Source organism: Salmo salar, chromosome 10 (assembly GCF_965601325.2).
Source record: "Salmo salar chromosome 10, fSalSal1, whole genome shotgun sequence".
In the NCBI taxonomy this organism is placed as follows: Eukaryota; Metazoa; Chordata; class Actinopteri; order Salmoniformes; family Salmonidae; genus Salmo; species Salmo salar.
Window position 1 is genome coordinate 49,347,797 of NC_138300.1, and position 25,601 is coordinate 49,373,397.

A 25,601-nucleotide genomic window follows, 5' to 3' on the forward strand; every position below is an offset into this window, starting at 1 on the left:
TAGAGTTACCAGCCTCAGAAATTGCAGCCCAAATAAATGCTTCACAGAGTTCAAGTAACAGACACATCTCAACATCAACTGTTCAGAGGAGACTGAGTGAATCAGGCCTTCATTTTACATTTTTAGTCATTTAGCAGACGCTCTTATCCAGAGCAACTTACAGTAGTGAATGCATACATTTCATACATTTGATTTCATTTCATGCATTTTTTTTTGTACTGGCCCCCCGTGGGAATCGAACCCACAACCCTGTCGTTGCACACACCATGCTGGCGTTGCAAACACCATGCTCTACCAACTGAGCCACAGGGAAGACCATCTGGTTTGCGCTTATTGGGACTATCATTTATTTTTCAACAGGACAATGACCCAACACACCTCCAGGCTGTGAAAGAGCTATTTGACCAATAAGGAGAGTGATGGAGTGCTACATCAGATGACCTGGCCTCCACAATCACCCGACCTCAACCAATTGAGATGGTTTGGGATGAGTTGGACTGCAGAGAATCTCAAATATAAAATATATTTTGATATGTTTAACACTTTTTTGGTTACTACATGATTCCATATGTGTTATTTCATAGTTTTGATGTCTTCACTATTATTCTACAATGTAGAAAATAGTAAAAAAATAAGAAAATAAACATTGAATGAGTAGGTGTCCAAACGTTTGACTGGTACTGTATATGCTAGCTATATCAAAGATATTGATGTAGGTCTACTGATTAAATCAAAGTGTTGACAATGGAGTAATCAACTGCTGCTTTCTGTGTAGCAAAGCCCATGTTAAACACCGGCTCTTCTATCACATCTGTATTGCAGAAAGCTGACAAAATGCCTCTTAAAAGGAAGCTTAAAGCCTATGGATGTCAGCAATTTTATATGATATTGTACAACAGCTGCTGTAACTAACACTGTAAAAGTATGATTAAAAAAATGGTGTTGTTTCCTGATAGTTGCTGGTTGAAAATACAATCTAGTATTAGAATGTACCAGAGGCCACCAAAATTGAGCTTGTTCGGTAAAAATGTCTTAACGAGCCCCCCAGCCCAGATGAGCCTGTCTGGCTACTCCACGTGCTTGGGGAAAACACTGAGGCAAGCCAATACTGAGTACATTCAGAGAGAGATACAGCCTATGTAGGGCTGTGACCATACCAGTATCCAATACTGAGTATATTCAGAGAGAGATACAGCCTATCTAGGGCTGTAACCATACCAGTATCTAAATATTTTTTCCAAGGCAAAAATGAAAACACGAAGCAGACTAAATGCTTTGGTCCTTTAAAAACCTACCTATGTAACATATTGTGTGCTATAGTTTGGAAAATAAATACATGTGACTCTGGATGACAACATAATGATGTTTGTTTTGTTCTGTGTTTTGTTTCCTTGCTATGATACTAAAGATGATCAATATACTGGTATTGTCCCAGCCTACTATAGAATGTAGGAGGTGAAGGGCCAGGCCTCTCTCTGTGTCATATAACAGTCTTAACACCAAACCTCATCAAGTGTTTCTCTCATATAATACCAAAAGAGACACTTTCTGTTCTCCATTCATGAGGATAGAGTGAGCTAGAAGGAGAGTGTGAGTTCTTCATCCACACAGAAGGATGGAAGGAGAGGAGAGGTTTAGACTGGCAGCAGCAGGTCATGTCAGGACAGGGTGGCATCAGCTGAGATGACGCCAGAACTGGCACCTCTCAGATCTCACAGAAGGCCGAGTCTGTGACAGACAGACAAACTGACTGAGATAGATAACCTCTGGCAATGACCAAACACTGACAGACACAGACAGAAAGAGACAGGAAAGGGAGACAGGGAGGGAGATAAATGGAGTGTGAGAAAGAGAAAGAGGTGGAGAGACAGAGAAAGAGAATTGTAGAACAGAGAGTGACAGAGGGAGAGACTGAAAGAGACAGACAGACAGAGAGAGAGAGTGAAAGATAGAAGGAACGGGCGGGCGTGATGGGTAGAGACAGAGGAGACAGGTAGGCTGGGTCGATAGAAAGGTGAGAGACGCCACAGTGAAGAGATCACTGTCAAATCAAATTGTATTGGTCACATACATATATTTATCAGATGTTATTGTGGGTGTAGTGAAATGCATGTGTTCCGAGCTCCAATCACTCACAAGCCACATGTCAATTACCTTTTTGACTATCAGTTAAATATAGACCTTTAGGTTTAATGCCTTTCTGTTTACTGCAGTTACACAGGCAGCCCTACTGCCACCCAGCCAGCCAGTCAGCCAGTCAGGTGAGTTCTGTCTGTGGTCTGCCGTGTACAGATGGGGAGGCTTGGGGTATAGGGTGGGCACTGCACCGTGTACTGGGTACATGATCGTTAGAGTCTCTGGGTGTCCTGTCCTACCTGAGGCTGCGTGAGCGGGGGCGCATGGGCGAGTGTCGTTCATCCTCGTCTGTGATGCTCTCGGAGCTGAAGTGCTTGGTGAGGAAGTGCAGCTCGTCCGCCGTGGGCTGGAAGGGTAGCTGGTGCAGCTTCTCCTGGGATGAACAGGATGACTGTGAGAAGCAGAGAGGGAGGGATTACAAGGGCAGAAGAGCCAAGCAGCTAGTAGCGGCTAACTGCTGGAGGGAGGGATTACAAGAGCAGAAGAGCCAAGCAGCTAGTAGCGGCTAACTGCTGGAGGGAGGGATTACAAGAGCAGAAGAGCCAAGCAGCTAGTAGCGGCTAACTGCTGGAGGGAGAGATTACAAGAGCAGAAGAGCCAAGCAGCTAGTAGCGGCTAACTGCTGGAGGGAGGGATTACAAGAGCAGAAGAGCCAAGTAGCTAGTAGCGGCTAAATGCTGGAAGGAGGATTACAGGAGCAGAAGAGCCGAGTAGCTAGTAGCGGCTAACTGCTGGAGGGAGGGATTACAAGAGCAGAAGAGCCGAGTAGCTAGTAGCGGCTAAATGCTGGAAGGAGGATTACAGGAGCAGAAGAGCTGAGTAGCTAGTGCGGCTAACTGCTGGAGGGAGGGAAAACAAGGGGAGAAGAGCCGAGTAGCTAGTAGCCCAGAGACTAACGGCTACTGTGAATGTTAACTCCTGGCTAAGGTAGTGTGCTCTGCTCTCTACTGGGCCGTTGTGAATGAACAAACTTTGGAGAATTTTAAATGGGGATGACTGTCTGTTAAACATTTAGACTGTACATTAGGGGTTACAGAGGTATTGTTGCTCCTTTGAGTAGGAGAAAAAATATTCAGAGCTAATTTAACCTGAATCTATAATGAGGTTATATGAGCACAACAACTTAATCTCCTCTGAGCTGGCGAGTAGCAGGAAGCCTTCAGGCTTCTCATCAACATGAGGAAGAGGCTGTGTGTGCTAACGGTCAGACTAACGGTCAGACTAACGGTCAGACTAACGGTGAGACTAACGGTGAGACTAACGGTCAGACTAACGGTCAGACTAACGGTCAGACTAACGGTGAGACTAACGGTGAGACTAACGTTCAGACTAACGTTCAGACTAACGGTCAGACTAACGGTGAGACTAACGGTGAGACTAACGTTCAGACTAACGGTCAGACTAACGGTCAGACTAACGGTGAGACTAACGGTCAGACTAACGGTCAGACTAACGGTCAGACTAACGGTGAGACTAACGGTGAGACTAACGTTCAGACTAACGGTCAGACTAACGGTCAGACTAACGGTGAGACTAACGGTGAGACTAACGTTCAGACTAACGTTCAGACTAACGGTCAGACTAACGTTCAGACTAACGGTCAGACTAACGGTCAGACTAACGGTGAGACTAACGGTGAGACTAACGGTGAGACTAACGGTCAGACTAACGGTGAGACTAACGGTCAGACTAACGTTCAGACTAACGGTCAGACTAACGGTGAGACTAACGGTCAGACTAACGGTGAGACTAATGGTCAGACTAACGGTGAGACTAACGGTCAGACTAACGGTGAGACTAACGGTCAGACTAACGGTGAGACTAACGGTCAGACTAACGGTGAGACTAACGGTGAGACTAACGGTGAGACTAACGGTGAGACTGGGCTGGGCTGCTGCACCAGAGGGAAGAGATGTACTGTACTAGGAGGGGTGTGAGATTCTTCTGGATACACACACAAAAACATTCTGTACACACACATACACTCACTGAGACGGTGGAGCTGGGTGTGTTAGTGCCATATCCAGAGGAGGGAAGTGAGGCCAGAGACCAGCGTCTGCCATCCGTCCTGAGAAAGAGAGAACGCGAGAAAGAAAGAGAAAGAAACACAGAGAGGATGGCAGGGGTTAATGTCAGTTCCTGGGTTTAAAAAGAAAGGCTTGATGGAGCCATGGTAACAAGCTAGATGTCTGTGACAACTCAAACTGAAAATTCCAATCAAATCTAAGTTTATTGGTTGCGTACACAAATTTGCAAGCGTTATAGCAGGTGCAGTAGAATGTCTTGTGTTACTAGCTCCAACAGTACAGTAGAATGTTTTGTGTTACTAGCTCCAACAGTACAGAAGAATGTCTTGTGTTACTAGCTCCAACAGTACAGTAGAATGTCTTGTGTTACTAGCTCCAACAGTACAGTAGAATGTCTTGTGTTACTAGCTCCAACAGTACAGTAGAATGTCTTGTGTTACTAGCTCCAACAGTACAGTAGAATGTCTTGTGTTACTAGCTCCAACAGGGCAGTAGAATGTCTTGTGTTACTAGCTCCAACAGTACAGTAGAATGTCTTGTGTTACTAGCTCCAACAGTACAGTAGACTGTCTTGTGTTACTAGCTCCAACAGTACAGTAGAATGTCTTGTGTTACTAGCTCCAACAGTACAGCAGACTGTCTTGTGTTACTAGCTCCAACAGTACAGTAGAATGTCTTGTGTTACTAGCTCCAAAAGGGCAGTAGAATATCTTGTGTTACTAGCTCCAACAGTACAGTAGAATGTCTTGTGTTACTAGCTCCAACAGGGCAGTAGAATGTCTTGTGTTACTAGCTCCAACAGTACAGTAGAATGTCTTGTGTTACTAGCTCCAACAGTGCAGTAGAATGTCTTGTGTTACTAGCTCCAACAGTACAGTAGAATGTATTGTGTTACTAGCTCCAACAGGGCAGTAGAATGTCTTGTTACTAGCTCCAACAGTGCAGTAGAATGTCTTGTGTTACTAGCTCCAACAGGGCAGTAGAATGTCTTGTGTTACTAGCTCCAACAGTACAGTAGAATGTCTTGTGTTACAAGCTCCAACAGTACAGTAGAATGTCTTGTGTTGCTAGCTCCAACAGTACAGTAGAATGTATTGTGTTACTAACTTCAACAGGGCAGTATAATGTCTTGAGTTACTAGCTCCAACAGTACAATAGAATGTCTTGTGTTACTAGCTCCAACTGTACAGTAGAATGTCTTGTGTTACTAGCTCCAACAGGGCAGTAGAATGTCTTGTGTTACTAGCTCCAACAGGGCAGTAGAATGTATTGTGGTACTAGCTCCAACAGGGCAGTAGAATGTCTTGTGTTACTAGCTCCAACAGTACAGTAGAATGTATTGTGGTACTAGCTCCAACTGTACAGTAGAATGTCTTGTGTTACTAGCTCCAACAGGGCAGTAGAATGTCTTGTGTTACTAGCTCCAACAGTACAGTAGACTGTCTTGTGTTACTAGCTCCAACAGTACAGTAGAATGTCTTGTGTTACTAGCTCCAAAAGGGCAGTAGAATATCTTGTGTTACTAGCTCCAACAGTAAAGTAGAATGTCTTGTGTTACTAGCTCCAACAGGGCAGTAGAATGTCTTGTGTTACTAGCTCCAACAGTACAGTAGAATGTCTTGTGTTACTAGCTCCAAAAGGGCAGTAGAATGTCTTGTGTTACTAGCACCAACAGTACAGTAGAATGTCTTGTGTTACTAGCTCCAACAGGGCAGTAGAATGTCTTGTGTTACTAGCTCCAACAGTACAGTAGAATGTCTTGTGTTACTAGCTCCAACAGTGCAGTAGAATGTCTTGTGTTACTAGCTCCAACAGTACAGTAGAATGTATTGTGTTACTAGCTCCAACAGGGCAGTAGAATGTCTTGTTACTAGCTCCAACAGTGCAGTAGAATGTCTTGTGTTACTAGCTCCAACAGGGCAGTAGAATGTATTGTGTTACTAACTTCAACAGGGCAGTAGAATGTCTTGAGTTACTAGCTCCAACAGTACAGTAGAATGTCTTGTGTTACTAGCTCCAACTGTACAGTAGAATGTCTTGTGTTACTAGCTCCAACAGGGCAGTAGAATGTCTTGTGTTACTAGCTCCAACAGTACAGTAGAATGTCTTGTGTTACTAGCTCCAACAGTACAGTAGAATGTCTTGTGGTACTAGCTCCAACTGTACAGTAGAATGTCTTGTGTTACTAGCTCCAACAGGGCAGTAGAATGTCTTGTGTTACTAGCTCCAACAGTACAGTAGAATGTCTTGTGGTACTAGCTCCAACTGTACAGTAGAATGTCTTGTGTTACCAGCTCCAACAGGGCAGTAGAATGTCTTGTGTTACTAGCTCCAACAGTACAGTAGAATGTATTGTGTTACTAACTTCAACAGGGCAGTAGAATGTCTTGAGTTACTAGCTCCAACAGTACAGTAGAATGTCTTGTGTTACTAGCTCCAACTGTACAGTAGAATGTCTTGTGTTACTAGCTCCAACAGGGCAGTAGAATGTCTTGTGTTACTATCTCCAACAGGGCAGTAGAATGTCTTGTGGTACTAGCTCCAACAGGGCAGTAGAATGTCTTGTGTTACTAGCTCCAACAGTACAGTAGAATGTCTTGTGGTACTAGCTCCAACTGTACAGTAGAATGTCTTGTGTTACTAGCTCCAACAGGGCAGTAGAATGTCTTGTGTTACTAGCTCCAACAGTACAGTAGAATGTCTTGTGTTACTAGCTCCAACAGTACAGTAGAATGTCTTGTGTTACTAGCTCCAACAGGGCAGTAGAATGTCTTGTGTTACTAGCTCCAACAGGGCAGTAGAATGTCTTGTGTTACTAGCTCCAACAGTACAGTAGAATGTCTTGTGTTACTAGCTCCAACAGGGCAGTAGAATGTCCCGTGTTACTAGCTCCAAAAGGGCAGTAGAATGTATTGTGTTACTAGCTCCAACAGTACAGTAGAATGTCTTGTGTTACTAGCTCCAACAGGGCAGTAGAATGTCTTGTGTTACTAGCTCCAACAGTACAGTAGAATGTATTGTGTTACTAGCTCCAACAGTACAGTAGAATGTATTGTGTTACTAGCTCCAACAGTACAGTAGAATGTCTTGTGTTACTAGCTCCAACAGGGCAGTAGAATGTCTTGTTTTACTAGCTCCAACAGGGCAGTAGAATGTCTTGTGTTACTAGCTCCAACAGTACAGTAGAATGTATTGTGTTACTAGCTCCAACAGTACAGTAGAATGTCTTGTGTTACTAGCTCCAACAGTACAGTAGAATGTATTGTGTTACTAGCTCCAACAGTACAGTAGAATGTCTTGTGTTACTAGCTCCAACAGTACAGTAGAATGTCTTGTGTTACTAGCTCCAACAGGGCAGTAGAATGTCTTGTGTTACTAGCTCCAACAGGGCAGTAGAATGTCTTGTGTTACTAGCTCCAACAGTACAGTAGAATGTCTTGTGTTACTAGCTCCAACAGGGCAGTAGAATGTCTTGTGTTACTAGCTCCAACAGTACAGTAGAATGTATTGTGTTACTAGCTCCAACAGGGCAGTAGAATGTCTTGTGTTACTAGCTCCAACAGTACAGTAGAATGTCTTGTGTTACTAGCTCCAACAGGGCAGTAGAATGTCTTGTGTTACTAGCTCCAAAAGGGCAGTAGAATGTATTGTGTTACTAGCTCCAACAGTACAGTAGAATGTCTTGTGTTACTAGCTCCAACAGGGCAGTAGAATGTCTTGTGTTACTAGCTCCAACAGTACAGTAGAATGTATTGTGTTACTAGCTCCAACAGTACAGTAGAATGTATTGTGTTACTAGCTCCAACAGTACAGTAGAATGTCTTGTGTTACTAGCTCCAACAGTACAGTACAATGTATTGTGTTACTAGCTCCAACAGTACAGTAGAATGTCTTGTGTTACTAGCTCCAACAGTACAGTACAATGTATTGTGTTACTAGCTCCAACAGGGCAGTAGAATGTCTTGTGTTACTAGCTCCAACAGGGCAGTAGAATGTCTTGTGTTACTAGCTCCAACAGGGCAGTAGAATGTCTTGTGTTACTAGCTCCAACAGTATAGTAGAATGTCTTGTGTTACTAGCTCCAACAGTACAGTAGAATGTCTTGTGTTACTAGCTCCAACAGTACAGTAGAATGTATTGTGTTACTAGCTCCAACAGGGCAGTAGAATGTCTTGTGTTACTAGCTCCAACAGTACAGTAGAATGTCTTGTGTTACTAGCTCCAACAGTACAGTAGAATGTCTTGTGTTACTAGCTCCAACAGTACAGTAGAATGTCTTGTGTTACTAGCTCCAACAGTACAGTAGAATGTCTTGCAAATACAATACAAAAACGTGGTGTGTTCAGACAGTCTATCATTTGGACAGAAAATGGTGTGTTCAGTAGTAGGTATATTTGGATGAGCTATGTGGAGAATACAATATATACCAAGTCTGCAAACACATGCAAGCAAACACACACGGACACAAGCCAGCAACACACACACAAACGCACACACAGCCAACACCACAACATGGAGATGAATATGAGATGAAATGAAGCTGTTTTGCATTACAGTCCTAGTTATAGGGTAGTTCCATGCAGGCTTGGGATGACCGTACTCTAGGGCATCACAAATCCACGGATACGTTTATTGTAATTACAGCAACACAAACGGACTGCTCTGCTCTGCTCAACAAGACATGGAGCCTTTTCAGGGCCAGTATCCACAAAGCATCTCCGAGGAGTGCTGCTCTAGGATCGGTTTAGCCTTTTAGATCATAATGAATACGATTATATGGACAGATCCTAGAACAGCACTGCTACTAGAACTTCTCTGGGGCCCTGGTGTGTCCATGCAGGGCAGAGGACATGGGATAGAGTAGAAGGTGGAGGAGAAAGGTCAAAGGTTACCTGTCAGCCCTGTGCCCGTGACTGTGTGGGAGAGAGGATAGTGTGTTAGCTCTACAAACCCACTGGTTTTGTGTTGAGCAACTTAGAACCATTTCATTTCAGATATCCTGATTTATCACACTTCACCATTGTGTGGCACTGTTGCGTCAGGTTCATTTTCCTGTCTCCCTGTCCTACCTGATTTACTGAGGTTCAGAGCAGAAGTGTTATCTATCTCCCATACAGAAGACAGGTTATTTCATTTTACTAGCACATGGCATATCTCTCTTCTTGTCTAGAAGGGCTGATGAAACTAACTGATTAGAATCTGGAGTTGTGCTGAACTCCTCTCAGGCTCTCTATATCTAGTTCTGTAATTACACCTCCTATTCAAAGCCTCTGAATGATAAGAGGATATTAAACTAGGCTTCAACCCTTCAGATGATCTGGGTTTGATTAGCCAGCCTGTCAATTATCATTTAAAAAGAGGAGCACAGAGCTGCTGTGAGTATTAACCTTGGAAGGAATTTAAGAAAAAAGCTTAACTGGGCTTGGGGAAACTCTCTTCTGTGGGGTGCAGGTGACTGTCAATCAGCATTATGGCTCAAATGACAGAATGAGGTAATAATCCCTTCTCCCTAGCAAACCACTGTATATACAGAGATAAGACGATCAGACACATTAAGTCATGTGATCCCAGTGAGTTAACCCCTTGACCCCAGGCTGACCTGCGAGCTGGAACGAAGGAGAAGTGTGCTGCCGTGCTGGGGGAGAAGTTTCTAGGGCTGTCCAGGGGGCTGCTCCCTGGGAGAAGTAGATAGAAAGACAATGATTAAATACAAGAAGAAGCAAAAGGCTCAGCTCTAGACCTAGTTATTTAGGTGTAAAGGCCATAAAATCCCCTTACATAGTCATATCACTGATGTGTGTAACAAGGTCATGAACCTACACAATAGATTAGCCAAGATAACATTCCTTTCTCCTAAGAACCATGTCAAGGAGAACCTAGCATGACACATGGACAACAGAAATAACCCAACAACACAATCACACAGGTTACATAAAAACACTCAACCTTTATTAGCATGTGAAAAGGGACTGCAATCTATTGTTCTGACATCCCTGTGTGTGTATTGCAGAGTACGAACATCCCCCACCTTCACCCAACGGTAAATAGCAAATACATTCCCCCATCACGCCTCCCCCTCCTCTGTCTTCCTACTTTCCGACAGGATAATACGAGTCTTTTAGAGATAACAAAGCTCTTGATGCAGTGTTTTAATTTAGCCAGGGACAGGCCCGAGGAGATGATGTGAGGAGGAGGACCCGGATGAGACAGAGACGAGGGTGCTTAATGACTGGGCTGCTAATCGTCTGGCTGCTTCTTCACAGCAACAGCAGCAGCAGTAGAATCAGAGAGAGATGAGATGAATGAGAGAAATAAGAGCATTTAAAGCCCATTACAGAGAGGAAGGAGATGGAGACAAACAAGCTACTCTTCCAGTAGCCACAGATCACAACGTCTCATTACTGTCTTTAATAATACTGCAGAAGGGACAGAGAAACAAAATGACGGAGAGAGAATAGGAAGATAGAGAGAGGAGGAACAATAAAGAAAGAAAAAGAAAGCAGGGATGAGGTTGAATAAACGCTCTGGGGTCCGGGTCTATATAGAATCCTCTGTCTGCTAGTTAGCCTACATTGTGCGGAACAACCTGCTCAACATAGAGGAAACCTGGGGTGTGCGTAACTAATTGCTCTACATGGAAAAGCCAAATCTGCTCCATATACTGTAAATCACCCCAATAAATCTGAAAAGTGGGACAGGGGGAAATGGAGGTGGAGGGGTGAAACATGGTGCGTTTCCTGCTCTCACCATTCACCGGGTGGGGAAGCATGGCGGACGGGGGGCTGGAGATCACCTCCCTCCCGCATCAATTGTGTATTTTCTGAGAAAGCGTAGGCAGTACAAAACCTTTAAATATTAATACAAACATGTATTCCCTGTCTATCTGTTGGAGTAGGAAACGCTTGGCTCTTTGTGTGTGTGTGCATGAGTGAGTGGGTGTATCTGTCCTGTAACTGGCAGTGCGTAACATTGAGTAGCAGTGCGTTGAGGCTGGGCCCTGGGCCTGTCAGTGAAAGCTGTGTTTAAATGGGCTTGGGGGCCTCTGAGGGGCTATTAGGAGGCATGGGAGAATGAGCTGCATAGGTACAAACAGTACTGTAGATTCAGGCAGGGGGCTGGATAGATACATCCACAGATAGACACACACACACCTCACTGAGAAGATGAACCATTATTCAAATGGAGCCGTGTTCGCAGACACAGACAGGGGATCCACCTCGCTCTACAGTATGGTGGAGAGATACTGTAATCTACTGCAGGGGAACAACCCCGTACTGTCTGTGTTCTATGAGATGACAGTAAAAACCTCCTCTGTATTCCTCATGGGAGAAACGCTCTCCTCATTCTACACCCATGTAGTCATATCTATTGGGTTGCCTCATTAAAGAAGAGATGTACGCAGACAAACAGCTAGCTACCGCAGTGACAGTGTCCTATTTTACCACCCACATAAACAAACACAGAGACATAGAAACACAGAAACAGAGACATACACAGTCCATTAGAAACATGCAAACATAGACATATATCCAAACACACACTCAGACACACTCAGAAAAGGGATGAAAAATTGAACATTGTTCTTAACGTTCAAAGTTTTTTTTTTGGGGGGGGGGGGGGGGGGTTCCATTGAAATGATAAGAAAAATACATAATACATGTGAATTTACAATGCAGGTGCACTGCTGCTGGCAACGGTTTGGGTCTCACGGTGCGCCCCTTTCCCATGGTTAAGCATTGCACCTGTACTGCCATTACTGTACCTCACTTCTACACCTCCATCTCTATAGAGTGTGGAGTTCCCACCCTGGTGACTGCCCTCAGAACACCTGTCCCTCTCAGCCAATCAAAACTCAGAGAACAATGTCTTGTCCAATCAGATGTCTGCGACGCACTGTGCACTCAGTAAATACTAGACTGACCACAGAACAAGAGACAGAGAAAGAAGACAGATAAATATATATATAGAGAAAGAAGACAGATAAATATATATATAGAGAGAGATAGGGAGACAGATAAATATATAGAGAGAGATAGGGAGACAGATAAATACATAGAGAGAGATAGGGAGACAGATAAATATATATATATAGAGAGATAGGGAGACAGATAAATATATAGAGAGAGATAGGGAGACAGATAAATATATAGAGAGAGATAGGGAGACAGATAAATACATAGAGATAGGGAGACAGATAAATATATATATAGAGAGAGATAGGGAGACAGATAAATATATAGAGAGAGATAGGGAGACAGATAAATATATAGAGAGAGATAGGGAGACAGATAAATATATAGAGAGAGATAGGGAGACAGATAAATACATAGAGATAGGGAGACAGATAAATATATAGAGAGAGATAGGGAGACAGATAAATATATATAGAAAGATAGGGAGACAGATAAATATATATAGAGAGATAGGGAGACAGATAAATATATATAGAGAGATAGGGAGACAGAAAAATATATATAGAGAGATAGGGAGACAGATAAATACATAGAGAGATAGGGAGACAGATAAATATATATAGAAAGATAGGGAGACAGATAAATATATATAGAGAGATAGGGAGACAGATAAATATATATAGAGAGATAGGGAGACAGAAAAATATATATAGAGAGATAGGGAGACAGAAAAATATATATAGAGAGATAGGGAGACAGATAAATATATAGAGAAAGATAGGGAGACAGATAAATATATAGAGAAAGATAGGGAGACAGATACATGTATAGAGAGATAGGGAGACAGAGAGAGACAGAACATAAAGATAGAGATACAGTAGTGAGAGAGAATCTGTTTGAACTTTTGTAAGTGTAGTGTTTACTAGGGATGCAGGATATATCAGTAACCATATCGGAATCGGACGATATTAGCTAAAAATGCCAACATTGTTATTGGCCCGATGTCTAGTTTAACGCCGATGTGCAAAACCGATGTCAAAGATGACGTGCATACCTATATAACATAGGTAGATGACGTGCATACCTATATACCTATATAACGTAGGAAGATGACGTGCATACCTATATAACATAGGTAGATGACGTGCATACCTATATACCTATATAACGTAGGTAGATGACGTGCATACCTATATACCTATATAACGTAGGTAGATGACGTGCATACCTATATACCTATATAACATAGGTAGATGACGTGCATACCTATATACCTATATAACGTAGGTAGATGACGTGCATACCTATATACCTATATAACATAGGTAGATGACGTGCATACCTATATAACATAGGTAGATGACGTGCATACCTATATAACATAGGTAGATGACGTGCATACCTATATAACATAGGTAGATGGCGTGCATACCTATATAACATAGGTAGACGACGTGCATACCTATATAACATAGGTAGATGACGTGCATACCTATATACCTATATAACATAGGTAGATGACGTGCATACCTATATAACGTAGGTACATGATGTAATGACGCCACATAAAATTTTGCGCTACACGTGCAACACAGCATTCCTAACCTAGCCCACAATGTCTGCTGTGTGAATTGAACAGTCAACAAGTCGAGCAGTCATTTGAAAGAGTAAGAACAGTGCGCACCGAGGAAGAGAGGCCACGGACAGACAGAGCTTAAACTTCACTGCTTGACATGTATGATGAAATCCTGGTTGAGAATGAAACGACTGAACAACGAAACAGCAAAGCAAGTAAGTGAAAGAAATAGGTTTTGATGATATTTTACTGGTAATGGGGACATACGTAAATGCAAACAAAATAACTTTGTCAGTGTAGTGTGTGTAACCTTTATTTCAGTTAACTTCTATGGGCTAGGTGGGACGTTTGCGTCCCACCCTAGTCAACAGCCAGTGGAATCGCGTGGCGCGAAATACAAATACCTCAAAAATGCTATAACTTCAATTTCTCAAACATATGACTATTTTACACCATTTTAAAGACAAGACTCTCGTTAATCTAACCACATTGTCCGATTTCAAAAAGGCTTTCCAGCGAAAGCAAAACATTAGATTATGTCAGGAGAGTACCCTGCAAAAAATAATCACACAGCCATTTTCAAAGCAAGCATATATGTTACAAAAACCAAAACCACAGCTAAATGCAGCACTAACCTTTGATGATCTTCATCAGATGACACTCCTAGGACATTGTTATACAATACATGCATGTTTTGTTCAATCAAGTTCATATTTATATCAAAAACCAGCATTTTTACATTAGTATGTGATGTTCAGAACTAGCATACCCACCGAAAACTTCCGGTGAATTTACTAAATTACTCATGATAAACGTTGACAAAATACATAACAATTATTTTAAGAATTATAGATACAGAACTCCTTTATGCAATCGCGGTGTCAGATTTTAAAATAGCTTTTCGGCGAAAGCACATTTTGCAATATTCTGAGTACATAGCTCGGCCATCACGGCTAGCTATTTTGACACCCACCAAGTTTGGGGCTCACTAAACTTAGAATTACTATTAGAAAAATTGGATTACCTTTGCTGTTCTTCGTCAGAATGCACTCCCAGGACTTCTACTTCAACAACAAATGTTGTTTTGGTTCCAAATAATCCATAGTTATATTCAAATAGCTCCGTTTTGTTCGTGCGTTCAGGTCACTATCTGAAGGGTGACGCGCGAGCACATTTCGTGACATTTTTTTTTTTTAATATTCCATTACCGTACTTAGAAGCATGTCAAACGCTGTTTAAAATAAATTTTTATGTGATTTTTCTCGTAAAATAGCGATAATATTCCAACCGGGCAACGTATTCATTCAAAGGCTGAAAGAAAAAAATGGAGTAGTCTCGTGAACGCGCATCTCAGTCTCACTGTCCCCAGGCTGACCACTCACAAACTCTGCTGCTGTTCTTTGCCCAGAGACAGCTGACACGCAATTCCACTTTCTGGCGGCTTTAGAGAGCCAATGGAAGCCTGAGAAAATGTCACGTTACAGCACAGATGCTGTATTTTCGATAGAGATGCAACAGAAGGACAACAAATTGTCAGACAGGGCACTTCCAGTATGGAATCTTCTCAGGTTTTGGCCTGCCATATGAGTTCTGTTATACTCACAGACACCATTCAAACAGTTTTAGAAACTTTAGAGTGTTTTCTATCCAAATCTACTAATTATATGCATATTCTCGTTTCTGGGCAAGAGTAGTAACCAGTTTAAATACTGCCCCCTAGCCCCAACAGGTTAAGAACAAATTCTTATTTACAATGATGGCCAAACCCGGATGATGCTGGGCCAATTGTGTGCCGCCCAATCATGGCCAGATGTGATACAGCCTGGATTCGAACTAGGGACTGTTGTGACGCCTCTTGCACTGAGATGCAGTGCCTTCGATCTCTGTGTCCGTGTGTGTGTGTGTGTGTTATCTTCTACTGTACTAGAATGCTTAAAAGGACGCTAAAATTGTAAATATCGGGTATCGTTTTTTTTTGGAAAGGAAAATATTGGATATCGGTATCAGCCAAAAATGTCATATCGGTGCATCACTAATGTTTACAGATAATTTTGTTAATGTTTATTATCTATGTCACTTGCTTTGGCAATGTAAACATATATTTCCCATGCCAATAAAGCCCTTAAATTGAAATTGAGAGAGAGAGAGCGAGAGAGGTAGAGAGCAGGAGAGACGTAGAGAGAGAGAGGGATAGCGAGAGAAAGATAGAGACAGGGAGAGAGAGTGGAGACAGAAAGAGAGAGAGAGAGCGGGAGAGAGGGGGATGGACGGCGATAGAAAGAGTGAGGGAAAGCAAGAGAGAGAGGGAGAGAGAGATAGGGAGGGATGGAGAAAGAGAGCAAGAGAGATTTTTAGAGAGTCTGTATTTAATGAAATTCCTTTTCAGACAGGAACTTCAACCTTTTTTCTCAGCTGTATTGATGATGTGTTATTAAAAACCCTCCATTTCATTAGCATTAAGTCGTTAGGAAAAGAAAGGCCTAAAGCAGAAACATGATTAGACTCTTAACTCTTCACTCTGCTGGAGCTGAAGAGCTAAGGGGGAAGTCATATGGGGTTAAGACTGACTGACTGGCTGACTGACTGACTTACTGGCTGACTGACTGGCTGACTGACTGACTGACTGGCTGACTGACTAGCTGACTGACTGACTAGCTGACTGACTGACTAGCTGACGGACTGACTAGCTGACGGACTGGCTGACTGATTAACTGACTGACTAACTGACTGACTGGCTGACTGATTAACTGGCTGGCTGGCTGACTGATTAACTGATTGACTAGCTGACTGACTGGCTGGCTGACTGACTGATTAACTGACTGACTGGCTGACCGATTAACTGACTGACTGGGTAACTGACTGGCAGACTGATTAACTGACTGACTGGCTAACTGACTGACTGACCTGCTAACTGGCTGGCTGGCTGACTGGCTAACTGACTGGCTGACTGGCTAACTGACTGACTGGCTAACTGACTGGCTGGCTGGCTGGCTAACTGACTGACTGACTGGCTAACTGACTGACTGGCTAACTAACTGGCTGACTGGCTAACTGACTGGCAAACTGACTGACTGGCTAACTAACTGGCTGACTGGCTAACTGACTGGCTGACTGACTGGCTAACTGACTATCAGCTATAGCAGTGGTCACCATCGTTTTCTGAGTCAAAATGCAAGTCGGCATATACCGCTTTTTAAAAACATGATTTAAAAAACAAAAGCCAACGCAACATTAACCAATTAAAAACAGTTCTGAATGTTTAGGGGGGGGGGGGGGGGGAAATGGGTGTCCACAGACTTAGGGTACGTGTTGTGTAGAGACATAGGGTACGTGTTGTGTAGAGACATAGGGTATGTTTTGTGTAGTAGGGTATGTGTTGTGTAGAGACATAGGGTATGTGTTGTGTAGTAGGGTATGTGTTGTGTAGTAGGGTATGTGTTGTGTAGTAGGGTATGTGTTTTGTAGTAGGGTATGTGTTGTGTAGAGACATATGGTATGTGTTGTGTAGAGACATATGGTATGTGTTGTGTAGAGACATAGGGTATGTGTTGTGTGGGAGACATAGGGTATGTGTTGTGTAGTAGGGTATGTGTTGTGTAGAGACATAGGGTATGTGTTGTGTAGAGACATAGGGTATGTGTTGTGTAGAGACATAGGGTATGTGTTGTGTAGAGACATAGGGTATGTGTTGTGTAGTAGGGTATGTGTTGTGTAGTAGGGTATGTGTTGTGTAGAGACATATGGTATGTGTTGTGTAGAGACATAGGGTATGTGTTGTGTGGGAGACATAGGGTATGTGTTGTGTAGTAGGGTATGTGTTGTGTGGTAGGGTATGTGTTGTGTAGAGACATAGGGTATGTGTTGTGTAGAGACATAGGGTATGTGTTGTGTAGTAGGGTATGTGTTGTGTAGAGACATAGGGTATGTGTTGTGTAGAGACATAGGGTATGTGTTGTGTAGTAGGGTATGTGTTGTGTAGAGACATAGGGTATGTGTTGTGTAGAGACATGGGGTATGTGTTGTGTAGAGACATAGGGTATGTGTTGTGTAGAGACATAGGGTATGTGTTGTGTAGTAGGGTATGTGTTGTGTAGTAGGGTATGTGTTGTGTAGTAGGGTATGTGTTGTGTAGAGACATATGGTATGTGTTGTGTAGAGACATAGGGTATGTGTTGTGTGGGAGACATAGGGTATGTGTTGTGTAGTAGGGTATGTGTTGTGTAGTAGGGTATGTGTTGTGTAGAGACATAGGGTATGTGTTGTGTAGAGACATAGGGTATGTGTTGTGTAGAGACATAGGGTATGTGTTGTGTAGAGACATAGGGTATGTGTTGTGTAGTAGGGTATGTGTTGTGTAGAGACATAGGGTATGTGTTGTGTAGAGACATATGGTATGTGTTGTGTAGAGACATAGGGTATGTGTTGTGTGGGAGACATAGGGTATGTGTTGTGTAGTAGGGTATGTGTTGTGTAGTAGGGTATGTGTTGTGTAGAGACATATGGTATGTGTTGTGTAGAGACATAGGGTATGTGTTGTGTAGAGACATAGGGTATGTGTTGTGTAGTAGGGTATGTGTTGTGTAGTAGGGTATGTGTTTTGTAGTAGGGTATGTGTTGTGTAGAGACATATGGTATGTGTTGTGTAGAGACATAGGGTATGTGTTGTGTGGGAGACATAGGGTATGTGTTGTGTAGTAGGGTATGTGTTGTGTAGAGACATAGGGTATGTGTTGTGTAGAGACATAGGGTATGTGTTGTGTAGAGACATAGGGTATGTGTTGTGTAGTAGGGTATGTGTTGTGTAGAGACATAGGGTATGTGTTGTGTAGAGACATAGGGTATGTGTTGTGTAGAGACATAGGGTATGTGTTGTGTAGTAGGGTATGTGTTGTGTAGTAGGGTATGTGTTGTGTAGAGACATAGGGTATGTGTTGTGTAGAGACATAGGGTATGTGTTGTGTAGAGACATAGGGTATGTGTTGTGTAGAGACATAGGGTATGTGTTGTGTGGGAGACATAGGGTATGTGTTGTGTAGTAGGGTATGTGTTGTGTGGTAGGGTATGTGTTGTGTAGAGACATAGGGTATGTGTTGTGTAGAGACATAGGGTATGTGTTGTGTAGAGACATAGGGTATGTGTTGTGTAGAGACATAGGGTATGTGTTGTGGGAGACATAGGGTATGTGTTATGTAGAGACATAGGGTATGTGTTGTGTAGTAGGGTATGTGTTGTGTAGTAGGGTATGTGTTGTGTAGAGACATAGGGTATGTGTTGTGTAGTAGGGTATGTGTTGTGTAGAGACATAGGGTATGTGTTGTGTAGAGACATAGGGTATGTGTTGTGTAGTAGGGTATGTGTTGTGTAGTAGGGTATGTGTTGTGTAGAGACATAGGGTATGTGTTGTGTAGTAGGGTATGTGTTGTGTAGAGACATAGGGTATGTGTTGTGGGAGACATAGGGTATGTGTTGTGTAGAGACATAGGGTATGTGTTGTGTAGTAGGGTATGTGTTGTGTAGTAGTGTATGTGTTGTGTAGAGACATAGGGTATGTGTTGTGTAGTAGGGTATGTGTTGTGTAGAGACATAGGGTATGTGTTGTGTAGAGACATAGGGTATGTGTTGTGTAGTAGGGTATGTGTTGTGTAGAGACATAGGGTATGTGTTGTGTAGTAGGGTATGTGTTGTGTAGAGACATAGGGTATGTGTTGTGTAGAGACATAGGGTATGTGTTGTGTAGAGACATAGGGTATGTGTTGTGTAGAGACATAGGGTATGTGTTGTGTAGTAGGGTATGTGTTGTGTAGTAGGGTATGTGTTTTGTAGTAGGGTATGTGTTGTGTAGAGACATATGGTATGTGTTGTGTAGAGACATAGGGTATGTGTTGTGTGGGAGACATAGGGTATGTGTTGTGTAGTAGGGTATGTGTTGTGTAGAGACATAGGGTATGTGTTGTGTAGAGACATAGGGTATGTGTTGTGTAGAGACATAGGGTATGTGTTGTGTAGAGACATAGGGTATGTGTTGTGTAGTAGGGTATGTGTTGTGTAGTAGGGTATGTGTTGTGTAGAGACATATGGTATGTGTTGTGTAGAGACATAGGGTATGTGTTATGTAGAGACATAGGGTATGTGTTGTGTAGTAGGGTATGTGTTGTGTAGTAGGGTATGTGTTGTGTAGAGACATAGGGTATGTGTTGTGTAGTAGGGTATGTGTTGTGTAGAGACATAGGGTATGTGTTGTGTAGAGACATAGGGTATGTGTTGTGTAGTAGGGTATGTGTTGTGTAGTAGGGTATGTGTTGTGTAGAGACATAGGGTATGTGTTGTGTAGTAGGGTATGTGTTGTGTAGAGACATAGGGTATGTGTTGTGGGAGACATAGGGTATGTGTTATGTAGAGACATAGGGTATGTGTTGTGTAGTAGGGTATGTGTTGTGTAGTAGTGTATGTGTTGTGTAGAGACATAGGGTATGTGTTGTGTAGTAGGGTATGTGTTGTGTAGAGACATAGGGTATGTGTTGTGTAGAGACATAGGGTATGTGTTGTGTAGTAGGGTATGTGTTGTGTAGAGACATAGGGTATGTGTTGTGTAGTAGGGTATGTGTTGTGTAGAGACATAGGGTATGTGTTGTGTAGAGACATAGGGTATGTGTTGTGTAGAGACATAGGGTATGTGTTGTGTAGAGACATAGGGTATGTGTTGTGTAGAGACATAGGGTATGTGTTGTGTAGAGACATAGGGTATGTGTTGTGTAGTAGGGTATGTGTTGTGTAGTAGGGTATGTGTTTTGTAGTAGGGTATGTGTTGTGTAGAGACATATGGTATGTGTTGTGTAGAGACATAGGGTATGTGTTGTGTGGGAGACATAGGGTATGTGTTGTGTAGTAGGGTATGTGTTGTGTAGAGACATAGGGTATGTGTTGTGTAGAGACATAGGGTATGTGTTGTGTAGAGACATAGGGTATGTGTTGTGTAGAGACATAGGGTATGTGTTGTGTAGTAGGGTATGTGTTGTGTAGTAGGGTATGTGTTGTGTAGAGACATATGGTATGTGTTGTGTAGAGACATAGGGTATGTGTTGTGTAGAGACATAGGGTATGTGTTGTGTAGTAGGGTATGTGTTGTGTAGTAGGGTATGTGTTTTGTAGTAGGGTATGTGTTGTGTAGAGACATATGGTATGTGTTGTGTAGAGACATAGGGTATGTGTTGTGTGGGAGACATAGGGTATGTGTTGTGTAGTAGGGTATGTGTTGTGTAGAGACATAGGGTATGTGTTGTGTAGAGACATAGGGTATGTGTTGTGTAGAGACATAGGGTATGTGTTGTGTAGAGACATAGGGTATGTGTTGTGTAGTAGGGTATGTGTTGTGTAGTAGGGTATGTGTTGTGTAGAGACATAGGGTATGTGTTGTGTAGAGACATAGGGTATGTGTTGTGTAGAGACATAGGGTATGTGTTGTGTAGTAGGGTATGTGTTGTGTAGAGACATAGGGTATGTGTTGTGTAGAGACATAGGGTATGTGTTGTGTAGAGACATAGGGTATGTGTTGTGTAGTAGGGTATGTGTTGTGTAGTAGGGTATGTGTTGTGTAGAGACATATGGTATGTGTTGTGTAGAGACATAGGGTATGTGTTGTGTAGAGACATAGGGTATGTGTTGTGTAGAGACATAGGGTATGTGTTGTGTGGGAGACATAGGGTATGTGTTGTGTAGTAGGGTATGTGTTGTGTGGTAGGGTATGTGTTGTGTAGAGACATAGGGTATGTGTTGTGTAGAGACATAGGGTATGTGTTGTGTAGAGACATAGGGTATGTGTTGTGTAGAGACATAGGGTATGTGTTGTGGGAGACATAGGGTATGTGTTATGTAGAGACATAGGGTATGTGTTGTGTAGTAGGGTATGTGTTGTGTAGTAGGGTATGTGTTGTGTAGAGACATAGGGTATGTGTTGTGTAGTAGGGTATGTGTTGTGTAGAGACATAGGGTATGTGTTGTGTAGAGACATAGGGTATGTGTTGTGTAGTAGGGTATGTGTTGTGTAGTAGGGTATGTGTTGTGTAGAGACATAGGGTATGTGTTGTGTAGTAGGGTATGTGTTGTGTAGAGACATAGGGTATGTGTTGTGGGAGACATAGGGTATGTGTTATGTAGAGACATAGGGTATGTGTTGTGTAGTAGGGTATGTGTTGTGTAGTAGTGTATGTGTTGTGTAGAGACATAGGGTATGTGTTGTGTAGTAGGGTATGTGTTGTGTAGAGACATAGGGTATGTGTTGTGTAGAGACATAGGGTATGTGTTGTGTAGTAGGGTATGTGTTGTGTAGAGACATAGGGTATGTGTTGTGTAGTAGGGTATGTGTTGTGTAGAGACATAGGGTATGTGTTGTGTAGAGACATAGGGTATGTGTTGTGTAGAGACATAGGGTATGTGTTGTGTAGAGACATAGGGTATGTGTTGTGTAGTAGGGTATGTGTTGTGTAGAAGGGTATGTGTTTTGTAGTAGGGTATGTGTTGTGTAGAGACATATGGTATGTGTTGTGTAGAGACATAGGGTATGTGTTGTGTGGGAGACATAGGGTATGTGTTGTGTGGGAGACATAGGGTATGTGTTGTGTAGAGACATAGGGTATGTGTTGTGTAGAGACATAGGGTATGTGTTGTGTAGAGACATAGGGTATGTGTTGTGTAGAGACATAGGGTATGTGTTGTGTAGTAGGGTATGTGTTGTGTAGTAGGGTATGTGTTGTGTAGAGACATATGGTATGTGTTGTGTAGAGACATAGGGTATGTGTTATGTAGAGACATAGGGTATGTGTTGTGTAGTAGGGTATGTGTTGTGTAGTAGGGTATGTGTTGTGTAGAGACATAGGGTATGTGTTGTGTAGTAGGGTATGTGTTGTGTAGAGACATAGGGTATGTGTTGTGTAGAGACATAGGGTATGTGTTGTGTAGTAGGGTATGTGTTGTGTAGTAGGGTATGTGTTGTGTAGAGACATAGGGTATGTGTTGTGTAGTAGGGTATGTGTTGTGTAGAGACATAGGGTATGTGTTGTGGGAGACATAGGGTATGTGTTATGTAGAGACATAGGGTATGTGTTGTGTAGTAGGGTATGTGTTGTGTAGTAGTGTATGTGTTGTGTAGAGACATAGGGTATGTGTTGTGTAGTAGGGTATGTGTTGTGTAGAGACATAGGGTATGTGTTGTGTAGAGACATAGGGTATGTGTTGTGTAGTAGGGTATGTGTTGTGTAGAGACATAGGGTATGTGTTGTGTAGTAGGGTATGTGTTGTGTAGAGACATAGGGTATGTGTTGTGTAGAGACATAGGGTATGTGTTGTGTAGAGACATAGGGTATGTGTTGTGTAGAGACATAGGGTATGTGTTGTGTAGTAGGGTATGTGTTGTGTAGTAGGGTATGTGTTTTGTAGTAGGGTATGTGTTGTGTAGAGACATATGGTATGTGTTGTGTAGAGACATAGGGTATGTGTTGTGTGGGAGACATAGGGTATGTGTTGTGTAGTAGGGTATGTGTTGTGTAGAGACATAGGGTATGTGTTGTGTAGAGACATAGGGTATGTGTTGTGTAGAGACATAGGGTATGTGTTGTGTAGAGACATAGGGTATGTGTTGTGTAGTAGGGTATGTGTTGTGTAGTAGGGTATGTGTTGTGTAGAGACATATGGTATGTGTTGTGTAGAGACATAGGGTATGTGTTGTGTAGAGACATAGGGTATGTGTTGTGTAGTAGGGTATGTGTTGTGTAGTAGGGTATGTGTTTTGTAGTAGGGTATGTGTTGTGTAGAGACATATGGTATGTGTTGTGTAGAGACATAGGGTATGTGTTGTGTGGGAGACATAGGGTATGTGTTGTGTAGTAGGGTATGTGTTGTGTAGAGACATAGGGTATGTGTTGTGTAGAGACATAGGGTATGTGTTGTGTAGAGACATAGGGTATGTGTTGTGTAGAGACATAGGGTATGTGTTGTGTAGTAGGGTATGTGTTGTGTAGTAGGGTATGTGTTGTGTAGAGACATATGGTATGTGTTGTGTGGGAGACATAGGGTATGTGTTGTGTAGTAGGGTATGTGTTGTGTGGTAGGGTATGTGTTGTGTAGAGACATAGGGTATGTGTTGTGTAGAGACATAGGGTATGTGTTGTGTAGAGACATAGGGTATGTGTTGTGTAGTAGGGTATGTGTTGTGTAGAGACATAGGGTATGTGTTGTGTAGAGACATAGGGTATGTGTTGTGGGAGACATAGGGTATGTGTTATGTAGAGACATAGGGTATGTGTTGTGTAGTAGGGTATGTGTTGTGTAGAGACATAGGGTATGTGTTGTGTAGTAGGGTATGTGTTGTGTAGAGACATAGGGTATGTGTTGTGTAGAGACATAGGGTATGTGTTGTGTAGTAGGGTATGTGTTGTGTAGAGACATAGGGTATGTGTTGTGTAGTAGGGTATGTGTTGTGTAGAGACATAGGGTATGTGTTGTGTAGAGACATGGGGTATGTGTTGTGTAGAGACATAGGGTATGTGTTGTGTAGAGACATAGGGTATGTGTTGTGTGGGAGACATAGGGTATGTGTTGTGTAGTAGGGTATGTGTTGTGTAGTAGGGTATGTGTTGTGTAGAGACATAGGGTATGTGTTGTGTGGGAGACATAGGGTATGTGTTGTGTAGTAGGGTATGTGTTGTGTAGTAGGGTATGTGTTGTGTAGAGACATATGGTATGTGTTGTGTAGAGACATAGGGTATGTGTTGTGTGGGAGACATAGGGTATGTGTTGTGTAGTAGGGTATGTGTTGTGTAGTAGGGTATGTGTTGTGTAGAGACATAGGGTATGTGTTGTGTAGAGACATAGGGTATGTGTTGTGTAGAGACATAGGGTATGTGTTGTGTAGAGACATAGGGTATGTGTTGTGTAGTAGGGTATGTGTTGTGTAGAGACATAGGGTATGTGTTGTGTAGAGACATATGGTATGTGTTGTGTAGAGACATATGGTATGTGTTGTGTAGAGACATAGGGTATGTGTTGTGTGGGAGACATAGGGTATGTGTTGTGTAGTAGGGTATGTGTTGTGTAGAGACATAGGGTACGTGTTGTGTAGAGACATAGGGTATGTGTTGTGTAGAGACATAGGGTATGTGTTGTGTAGAGACATAGGGTATGTGTTGTGTAGTAGGGTATGTGTTGTGTAGAGACATAGGGTATGTGTTGTGTAGAGACATAGGGTATGTGTTGTGGGAGACATAGGGTATGTGTTATGTAGAGACATAGGGTATGTGTTGTGTTGTAGGGTATGTGTTGTGTAGTAGGGTATGTGTTGTGTAGAGACATAGGGTATGTGTTGTGTAGTAGGGTATGTGTTGTGTAGAGACATAGGGTATGTGTTGTGTAGAGACATAGGGTATGTGTTGTGTAGAGACATAGGGTATGTGTTGTGTAGTAGGGTATGTGTTGTGTAGAGACATAGGGTATGTGTTGTGTAGAGACATAGGGTATGTGTTGTGTAGTAGGGTATGTGTTGTGTAGAGACATAGGGTATGTGTTGTGTAGAGACATAGGGTATGTGTTGTGTAGAGACATAGGGTATGTGTTGTGTAGAGACATAGGGTATGTGTTGTGTAGTAGGGTATGTGTTGTGTAGTAGGGTATGTGTTGTGTAGAGACATATGGTATGTGTTGTGTAGAGACATAGGGTATGTGTTGTGTGGGAGACATAGGGTATGTGTTGTGTAGTAGGGTATGTGTTGTGTAGAGACATAGGGTATGTGTTGTGTAGTAGGGTATGTGTTGTGTAGAGACATAGGGTATGTGTTGTGTAGAGACATAGGGTATGTGTTGTGGGAGACATAGGGTATGTGTTATGTAGAGACATAGGGTATGTGTTGTGTAGAGACATAGGGTATGTGTTGTGTAGAGACATAGGGTATGTGTTGTGTA

At 42.5% G+C, this 25,601-nt stretch overlaps 1 protein-coding gene across 9 annotated transcripts in view; it reads right to left on the bottom strand.

The window, feature by feature from the left end:
• mast2 (microtubule associated serine/threonine kinase 2) overlaps positions 1-25,601 on the bottom strand; it is a 334,787-nt gene that overhangs the window by 40,459 nt on the left and 268,727 nt on the right. For 5 of the 9 annotated variants that reach the window (XM_082957050.1, XM_045687860.2, XM_045687871.2 and 2 more), the window contains 4 exons: positions 9,763-9,838; positions 9,056-9,076; positions 4,126-4,204; positions 2,376-2,527 (listed from right to left, as the gene is read on the bottom strand). In XM_082957050.1, coding sequence (XP_082813176.1) covers positions 2,376-2,527; positions 4,126-4,204; positions 9,056-9,076; positions 9,763-9,838 — 328 coding nt within the window. The remainder of the gene's footprint in view (positions 1-2,375; positions 2,528-4,125; positions 4,205-9,055; positions 9,077-9,762; positions 9,839-25,601) is intronic. The other 4 variants (XM_045687863.2, XM_045687868.2, XM_045687862.2 and 1 more) reach the window with 3 other exon arrangements.